The following is a 10,028-nucleotide window of genomic DNA, read 5'->3' on the forward strand; positions in this document are numbered from 1 at the left end:
CCCAGCCACATCAGCGTGGTCAGAGCCCGAGTTTCAGTGTAAGAGTGGTGGCTTGTCTCTGCTGACACCAGGGACCTGCTGCGCAGGCGCCTGCGGGACGGGGCTGCCATCGCGTCCCCTGCGCAGCAGCGGGCTTGGGCTGCGGGCAGGCTGGGAGGCAAGGGGGACAGCGCCAGCCCCCACAAGACACCTCGGCCATGGCTGTAGTCTGGGGAAAAACTGTCGCTGTCAGGGCAAACATCTGTCAGCTTTGCACATTTCAGCTGCAGCAAGAAACACTGCAATTGTACCATCTATTTTCCACAGCAACACTATGACATACTCAGCTAAAGAAGGTCAAAGAGTCTTGGACGGTCAGGACTGCAAGGGACCTGTGGCCATTTTGATTTAAGCTTATCCTCTTTCTGTCTAAATAAAATTCACTTATGAGTGATGCATGTTCCTCCCCTCATCCCAACGTGCCTAACATCAGGCTCCATCTCCCTCCTTACTGTTGCACTTCCGTATTTGTGTAGGTCTCTCCCAGGGTGACGCTTGTAGGAAACAAAGAGCACAGAAACTGTACAGTTGGATGGTCAAGTCGCAAAGGCAGATGAGCTCTGGAGGAACTCTGCACAGCCATACACCACCATTCCCCTGCCGCCAGCCTCTCCCACCCTCTCCCCCAAAACATCTCGTACTCTGCGCCCTCGTCCTTACCTCATAGGACCATACACACTGCACTCCCGCAAACCTCCGTACGCATCTTCCCACTTCCACGTCCTCGTGGGTGGTGTACATCTCTCGCAGGCACTCGCCAATGTGGGGCACCATTCTCCGCAGGACTTCTCGGCTCATGATCACTCCTGGTCCCCCCATGCAGAAGTTCTCGCCCGGTTCCAGCGCCAGCTTCCCCATCTCCTCCGTGGTGCCGAGACCAGTCTGCCCAAGAAAGAGGGGCTCGCTGCTGTTCAAACTCCTGAGGAAGTTCTCCAGTTTGTCCCCTTTGATGTAAACGTCATCATCAGCTCTCATAAACCATTCGTATTTGTCCAAGTAGTGGTCATGCATGTATTTGAGCATCATGAAAGATTTCTTCTGGGGTGGGTAAGAGTCATCTACACCTGGAAGCGGCACGATGGGGATGGGAATAGAGGTGTCCGAACCCTCGCTGGAGAAGAATTCAACCTTGCCAGGAATGGTTTTGGACCACGTTCTAGATTGAAAAAGACAATAAGGACTAATTAAGTATGCAAACCAAGGCAGGCAGAGTGTGCTACCAGAGACCACTCAAAGGAACTACATCTCATCTGCTTCACAAATTTTCTTTTTAAATGTCTTGAATGGTTATTTTTTGCCATGCAAACAAGGACGTTCACATGGCACACAGAGCAACTGGTATAACACACAAAAAATTCTAACGTGACGAGCATCTGAGTGTTATTTTTGCAGCTGCGTATGATAGAAAAATAATTTAATACTAGCAGTTCACTAGTGGCCCGCAGGCTTTCCCTGGTCTAACAGCTATTGGTCACAAGATACAGAGCAAAGCCAAAGGCAGACAAGATGGGCAAACAATTCACATACAACTGGATTTAAAGCCTCCAAAGCTTCCCTGCACATTATTCAGCATCATATCCACCTCCCAGTCCCCCTAAGCCCCTCAAAAGCTCAAATGTGCATTCAGAAGTACTGACTTCCAAAGAGTAAATAGATGCAAACTCCACGTGAAGTTGTGAGGAAGCAGTATCCTGCGGGAAACCAACCGAACAGCAACTGCTCCAGATGCTATGTGGAGAAGCAGGTAGGGCTTTGACGAGTAAAATGTTCCTGCCTGTTTGCGACAGCCGCAGAAGCACAGAGCATGGTAGCAACAATAACCTCAAATGGGTCTGCCCATACCAGCAAAGGACTAGTAGAAAAGTAGTCCTAAGAGATACATACAAAACACGTAATCCCAACAGACGACCTGCTGCTGCCAACACCTGTGCCTCCAGCAGCCTTCCACACGCTTCAGACCAGATCTTAGTAGAGAGGGACATCACAAAAGAGGAGCCTTTTCTGTGCGAAGCAGCACAGCAACGACATCTGCTCCACACCTTCCGTGCTCCTCTCTGCCAAATCCAACCCATCCGCGTGGGCAAACTGGGTCACTTAAACTGCAGGAAGGGATGTAGGATGATTCCTCAAGGCAGACTGCAGACACTTAACCTCCTCCAGGGAGGATTTTCAATCATGTAACTGTTACAGCCTTGCCATAAAAATTATGAATTGCAAGCTTTCAGTACCATTTTCTCAAATTCTACATGGGGAAAAGCAGAGTTCACACATTCTTCACAGAAAACTATTTTCACTGGAGACCATAAACCAACAGGTTATGCCCCTTTTTGCACAGGGGGAGAATATTTTTCTAATTATGTTTGGGGACTATGCTCAGAATATAACCTACATTCAAAGCTGAATATGAAAATACTCTCAAGGTAAAGGACACAGTACTCCCTCAACGCATCACTGTCACTTTTACCTGATGCCACGCAACACAGGTTTCTTGCCAAAAGCAGAGTAGATTTTGGGCAGTACAGACCATCTGAAATTCGAAATCTCCAGAATTAGCTACCATACAAAGTCTGAAGTGTAAAAATATTTCAGAAGAATTATTCCATAAGTTCTAGTAGGAAATGCAAAGGTATTTAATTAGTACTAACTAAACAACAACTTCGACACCTTAACAGCTACACACTTACTCAGCTTTGTGTAATGAATATCACCCAATTACTTTAAAAGCTTTGTCTTCTGGATTTCTTACCCGCCACGGGTAGCGTTTCATAGGAAAAGTTTAGATCCCAGATTCCCAGAAGAGCACAGGGTATAGCCCATGGAAACATTCCTGTTGACTTCACAACAGAGGTGATGAGGCCTTCAATCATCAGTGATGCAATTAACACACGGTACTACTGGTTGTAGTGTCATATCCTGTTAAAGCACTGAAAACTGCCTGTTTTAAAATAAGACAGGCTCATATCTTCAAGTTCCGCTCACTACTGAGGAAGTTCCACTGTTTATTTTCTGACACCCACACTCCACATACAAATCATCTGGTCTTGAATGAAAACACTACATGGTAAATTGCTCTTCCCATATCAACTTCCAACTTAAGTTTAAAAGATTTTTTCTTTAAAGGTACTTGATGCATTCAAATTTTAATCTCATAGAAAGAAAAGGTAGAAGAAGCTACTGAGAAATGCAGCTCATCTCATCCACTGTGTCCAGTTCCCAGTGCAGCTTTGGGTACACCCAGGACCCTTTCCAGACAACCATCAGGTGAAGTTATAAGCTAAAAATCCTACGGAAATTTCTGCTTATTGACTTTTTTATTCAAAAACAAGCAGTGAATTTTCAGACTTGCTCCCAATATCCTGAAAGATCTGCCTTTGCAATGATTACCAACTGTGGACAATGCAGGATGTCTTCAAGCTTTAGCTTGAAGCTGTAGCTCCTTTCTGGAATCTTCAGGACCAGTCTTCAATTTTATTTTTTTTTTAAAAACACCCTCCCCCCCCTTCTGTTTGTTCACAGTTTAGATTTAGTCCCTACTCTCCAACCAGGCTCCCTCACCTTGGGACACCCCTAAGTATCATCAAGATAAGAGTTCCCATTCAGTGAAGGCGGAATAAAACGCCCATACATCCACAAACTCTGGCAGGTTTGATTTCCAGCCCTCATATGGCATTAAAACGCTCGGCGCAAAGCCAGTCTGGCCCCATCCTTTCTTGGATGTGGGCCATATTTAAGTTTCATACTGGAACAGGAGTAAACCAGAGAAATATCCCTGCATACGTGGGACGTGCAACATTACTTCAGCCTCGGGATCTCACACCAGGCATGCCCCAGCACAGCTTGACTAAGTCTTTGTTCATTTCCTGCGACAACGCAATTTCTAGGACGAGACGACTCGCCGTGCAATTTGTGACTGCGGCTTTGAGCGTTTGTTCAAACTCAGGCAGACGAAATACGCTCCCACATCGAAAAATTGCCTGAGCGTCTGTGGCAACGCCAGCGCTGCGCGGCGGAGGCCGAAACAATGGGAGTCACCATGTGCTGCTCCTTACGGCTAAGCCACAGCTCGCGGCTCCACGCAGCCCCTTTTTGGGGAGGGAATACAGAAAGAAGAGTTTACTCAGAAAACACGCTGTTGCACCCAGCCGAAGAAGCCAAACCACAGACTGTAAGATGAACGCTAAGTACATCTTTCTGACCCCAGCTATCAGCAGAACCAAGGACTGCTAAATGCAGGGATGATTCTCATTGAAGCTACTTTTAACTTTTTTATCTGACATTGCAAAGCATCAGACCTGGCCCAACCACAGGCGATTCTGCAGATCGATTAACAGCTGTGTTTCTTGTGCTCCCATCTGAGGGCACCGGGGTTGTTTAGTCTGGAGAAGAGGAGGCTGAGGGGAGTCCTCATCGCTCTCTACAACTACCTGAAAGGGGGTTGTGGCGACGAGGGTGTTGGCCTCTTCTCCCAAGTAACTAGCGATAGGACAAGAGGAAATGGCCTCAAGTTGCGCCAGGGGAGGTTTAGATTGGAGATTAGGAAAAATTTCTTCACCGAGAGGGTGGTCAGGCATTGGCACAGGCTGCCCAGGGAGGTGGTGGAGTCGCCATCTCTGGAAGTGTTCAAAAAACGTGTGGATGTGGCACTTCAGGACATGGTTTAGGGAACATGGTGGCGCTGGATTAATGGTTGGACTTGATGATCTTGAAGGTCCTTTCCAACCTTAGTGATTCTGTGATCTCCAGTCCAGTTTCCCATGTCTGCTGTCAGGCTAAGGGCAGCAACCAGTCCCCTTCAGCTCCTTCGGCACAGAGCTCTTGTCTCAACACCTTCCTACTTCTGTGGCCCCACCAGCTGAAACTGCTTTCCTGGTCAAGGCTTCTCTAATACAAGACCTGCAGATTGTATCTGCAAATGAATCATGTGTTTGATAATGAAAAAGACAAAGGGAAATGTTTTTAGTGAGACCCAACACCTTCCTTCCCCCTACGAGGGCTCCCCGTCACCCTCAGCTGCTTAAAGGCAACACGGTCACAACATTTCTGCCACCAGACTCCCGCATCTACGCCGGCAGAGACCACCTCTGCTGCAGCATCTCAACTCTGTCCAGCGAGAAGTATCAGGTTCTGAATACAACTGATCCGTGTACTGAACTGGTCATTTAAAAACCCAGCAACTGAACTGCTCTGACAGAGCCCAACCTTATCCCTTCCATGTAATCCGAATCTCCTCGGTTAAAGAGGAGGATGTGCATGAATCAGGATGGCAAGGCTCTCCGTTACCTTCCCCTGGAGCAGCGCTGAAAACGTGCACAGAGGCCTGCGACCTGGTTTCTCCCGGTGCACAGGGCACATAATTCCGACAAACGAGAAGCTTGGGTCGACAAGGGAATCAACATGCAATTTAAACAAATGCAAACATAGGAAAATTAGATAATGCTTCCTTAGAAGAAACCTGTTAGCAGAGGACATCAGAACTGCTCCAGTATTGGTGGCTACCAAGTCAATTTTACCAATTTAACTGGTTTTGCACACGGGATATCCTATGCGTACCCTAATCTCCGCAAGTCACAAGCAATCTGGGTGCAAAGATTTTGTCACAGCTGGTACAGGTATTCATACCATACAGAAAACTGTGTGCACAAAGACAGTGCTAAAAACCCCCAGTATTCGCTAAAAAGTGACCCCTACTATAGCTACCAAATGTTGTCTTAAGTAATATCTTCATTTTAAAAAAAGTTTAAAAAGCATAGTTTGGAGCAGGAGGAGCACAGATCCGGAGTGTTTTATCTTCAGTTTCCAGTGTTTATTATTTATTTGTATTACCTTGCTTTGTTATCAGCTCTGCAGACTCAGCAGAAGCATAGTCAGCGGAGTTATGCAGACAGTGCTCCCTTTGTAGAGACCCAAACTGGAGACGATTACAAAAAATGTATTTGTTTTTTGTCTGCAGTTTGGGAACCTCCCTTAGAGGAGGTCAGAGGAATTTTTTAAAGTTTTGAGAAATAGTCATCTTGTATAATCATTCTGAAGAAAATCATCATTTGTGAAGAACTCAGCAAGATAACGGACCTAAAACACTGATTTATTGAATACATGGTTCAGCTAAATTTCATGTTGAATTAGGCCTAGTTTTGCGTAAGCATTCTTCAAGGTCCCATCCTTCCAGCAACGCTTGCTATAGGGGAAGCAGTGAACCACAGCTTAGCCAGGAGACCTGAGCACGGAAACCAGCACGCTGCTCCTGCACATGGTACTGCAGATGACCATCACGAGAGGGCAGAAAAACAAGCTGTTTTTTAAAACTTCCAGATAGTTTTAAAAGAGCTTGTTAGTTAAGATCTGCATTACAAAATTCAGATTCTGAAGCAGAGTTCCTTTGAAATTTTTGCAGGACAGCTTGGTATCTAGCTTTAACAGAGTGGCTTCCACAGCTCCTTAAAGTCCTTTGAATAAAACTCCTCCAATTTAAAGTGATGCCAGTTTTCTGTCCATGGATATCCATCCACCTTCCTTGTGGAAACAGGGCCAAAGAGATCCATCATCCACAGGCATGCAGGTACTCAGTGGGTCAGACTGAGACCAAGGCACAAGTGTCCCAGGGGTGTGGGCCATAGGGTTATTTTGGGGTATTTAGATGACTTAGTTTCTCCTTACCTGCCATGCACCAATGCCAGTTGCTCTCACTGTATTTGTTTCCTGCTGTTCCATAAGCGTTCTTGCAAATTTTAGGTAACTGCTTACTGCTCAGAAAGCCCAAGTATGTCATACTTCTGCCAGAGGATAGAAGAGCAGGACACACCAAGTCCTCGCTACTGCAATACTGTGGTATGATCAATACGTTAAGCAAAACATGTATCACGCTGTCACGACGTTCAAAGTTACTTCACGTGACCAGAAAGGACCAACACCAAATACCACCCAACAGACTCGACCTAGGCTCTGAATCTAAAAGCAGCACAAAAATGTGTTTTGTATTACACTTCTGCAGCAGCTAGTGCGGGCTTAGACAGATAATACAAACTCCTTTATACCCCAAATCCTTCTGGCTGCCTTTCATTTAAGCTTTTCCAAGCACTCAGGTATTTAGATTCCAGTGCAGCCTGTTTCCTATAAGCCACCACAAATAGTGTGGCAGCACGTTTGAAAGGGAGCCTCTCCCTCCCGAAGGGCACCCTTCCGCTGCGGGAGTCAGGACGGCTTAGCGCGAGCGCTGGCATCACTCGTGGTCCTCGTGTGTGCGGCCTCGTGGCACTTCAAGGTGCCGTGGGGACTGTCCCGAACTGGTAAGTACTGCATCTGTGTTCCTGCAGAGATACTGCCAAAGGCCAACCTCTGACATTGCGCCATTAACTGCATTCACGCTAGTCTCCTGCCACGTTTCCTGGGAAATCTAGTTGCTACGCAAAAAAAAAAAAAAAAAAAAAAAAAACTCCCGGCTTCACTGCCTGATATTTCTGTTCCTGAGACAGCAGAGTTAAATCTTCTGGGAGACTGCTTATTCCCACCCTCTCCTTCCTGCAGCTCTTTCAGGACAACTCCCCTCAACTGCAAAACCATTAGCACATATTGTTGCACTTTCCCTGAACCCCAGCCATACCTTAACTCCTTCCTGCACAGCTCTTTTCCTGACTATTTCTTGTCCTTTGATGTGACACCACAATTTCTGCTGCTGCACTTCACCGGCCTCATGGAAGGGAAGCTCTGCTAACCTGGCTGTCAGATGCAATAACTACTGAAGCTACAAATCTGCCCTCCGAAAACCTGTAGATCTAAAGCTTATTCTCTGCCTCGCAGACTACAAAAGCACGACTGTTTCAAAGAGCCGGCGTCTCCTGCAAATCCAGCAGGCCCGTTTTGCCTTGCAGTGGTCATTTTGCTCATGATTGATGTCCAGGAAGTGGATTGCTTCCCCTCTTGTTAGACCCTATCTGGATTCACAGCAGCAAGGATCAGCAAATGCTTTCCGCTCCAGCCCCTTTTAGCTGTGTCTGTAAATGGCCTTTGAGCCACAGCAATTTGGAGGTATTCAGCCTCTGAATCCCTAATTCCTTTCAGCGCTCTGGCTAGCGCGGTATCAAGGCTCTGCACACGCTGCCGCCCCGGGAATGCCTTGCTAGCAGCTTCCCATTGCACTCGCTGTGCCAGCGATTCAGCTCACCAGGACGCTTTGTCGATGGAGTAATCCCAGCAATTGTCTGCTTCAGTATTTCATGGCAATCAAAAGCCATTTAAGATTTCAGGTTCGTCTTCCTCTCACCACCTCCCCACCTTCCTCCGAAGATGTCTTCCCATCACCAGGATATTAGCTTGTTTCTTTTACCAACAGCGGGGAGAAAAATGCATTTAGCCCTACCGCAACGTTAAGAGGTCTCTTTATTATCCCTTCTGAGAGCAGACATCATCTCTAGAGGTTGAACCAAAATAGCAGTGCAGTAAAAAGCAATACTTAGATCTCCTTCCGAGGGCAGAAGGAGCCCGATTCCATTAGCTGGATTTGTTAAGTTACATCTTTAGCCATTTTGTTTTTGTGTGAGCAGATGTTGCAGATCTGGTTCTGTAAACCCAACTCTCCCACAGCACGGGACTGTTCAGCAAGCACAGGCAAAGCCAAGGATGAGAATCCTTCCCACAACAGCAGAGTGAAATGCTCCACAACTAACACCCATCCCTGGACAACACTGTGATAAATCTCCCTTTCTTGAATTCTTGACGCAAAATCTGATGGATGTTAGACAAACTATTCTGCCATAAAACCTGTTACGTGATGTCCCAACATGACTGCAGCCTTTCTGTATGTAAATGTAAATTACACAGCTCATGGGATTTGCAATCCAAAACGCTCCATCCCACATGGTGAAGAATAATACATAACCCTGAAGAAACAGATTCTTTCACCCATTTCAAAGCATCAATCACACACCCTCTGTAACTTAATTACAGGTCTACTGCTGAAAGAATGAATTAAGTTTCCATTAAAGCCATCGTTGGTGGACAATACGCTTCAGATTGCCCAAATTAAGCAATTTTACTGCATTTGATGTGTATATAAAGAGAGCTACCCTTTCCGGAAACCAGGGCTGGGCAAGGGGAGGAGGAGATGGTCTGTCATACGTGGTTTTGCCATCCTACTCTTACTGGCCAACAGGGCCCAGTACTTTTCAACCTGGGCAGGCAGGAGATGGAGAAGCGTTTGTTCTAGTACAAGACTAAAGGCGATGTTTTATTAGAGAAAGATCCGCCCCAGAGCTCCTGGCTGCTCCTCTGACGGCACTGACTGTGCAGCGCTCAATCAGAGCAGGGGTATACCCGAGCTGACATTTTTAGCTCTTAACTCTTTCAGATTTCCCGAGCCGACTTCCCGCGCAGCCTCCCAGCACTGCCTGCTGGCGCGAACGCTGGAGCAATGAGCGTATTTCAGCAGAGCAGAGTTTCTCCAAAGCCACAGACACGTCTCTCGCAGAAGAGATGATTATTCTGATGCTGCCGAGGCTTTGGACAGAAGTCCTGTCAGCACGCGGCACTCACGGCCATACTCAGCTATGGCTGGAGACCGTGCCGCAGGCGAGCGGCACGTGGTGCAAAGCAGAAAGATTGTCCCTGCTCCAAAAATACGTGTACTCAGGTAAGAAACACATGGCTTAAAGATCCCAGTTCCTGCACTAGCTTCACCAGCCTGAAGCTAGAAGCATTTCACCCAAGCTGACTTTGCCCATTCGAACTGTTTTGCTACCTGGTCCAGCCTTAGCGACAGTTGTGGCAAGCAGGGGTTGATTTTACTCTTTGTTCCCAGATGCATTTTCTGAGTCTCATTCCTAAGCACATACTCGGCCTGGCGCAGTGGTCTTTTTTTCCCTATCCAGGGGCTTACAGTGGTCTCCAAATTTTATTATTGTCATTTTATGAGGCTGTCAGGTGTCTTCAGAAGCAGCAGCCAAGGACCACACCAGCATGACGCGGCCATGCCCAAGGTGAAGCGCTGAGGGCAGCAC

General features: G+C 46.9%; 1 protein-coding gene across 1 annotated transcript in view; it reads right to left on the reverse strand.

Annotated features, from left to right (window-relative positions):
- Window positions 1–1,195, reverse strand: part of LOC104623100 (chondroitin sulfate synthase 1-like) — a gene marked incomplete at its 5' end in the record, with an annotated part of 27,135 nt that extends 25,940 nt beyond the window's left edge. Inside the window, one exon of the mRNA XM_010290078.1 lies at window positions 700–1,195. Coding sequence (XP_010288380.1) covers window positions 700–1,195 — 496 coding nt within the window. The remainder of the gene's footprint in view (window positions 1–699) is intronic.
- Window positions 1,196–10,028: the final 8,833 nt, after the last annotated feature.

This window comes from Phaethon lepturus, unplaced genomic scaffold (assembly GCF_000687285.1).
Source record: "Phaethon lepturus isolate BGI_N335 unplaced genomic scaffold, ASM68728v1 scaffold28046, whole genome shotgun sequence".
NCBI classification, from domain to species: Eukaryota; Metazoa; Chordata; class Aves; order Phaethontiformes; family Phaethontidae; genus Phaethon; species Phaethon lepturus.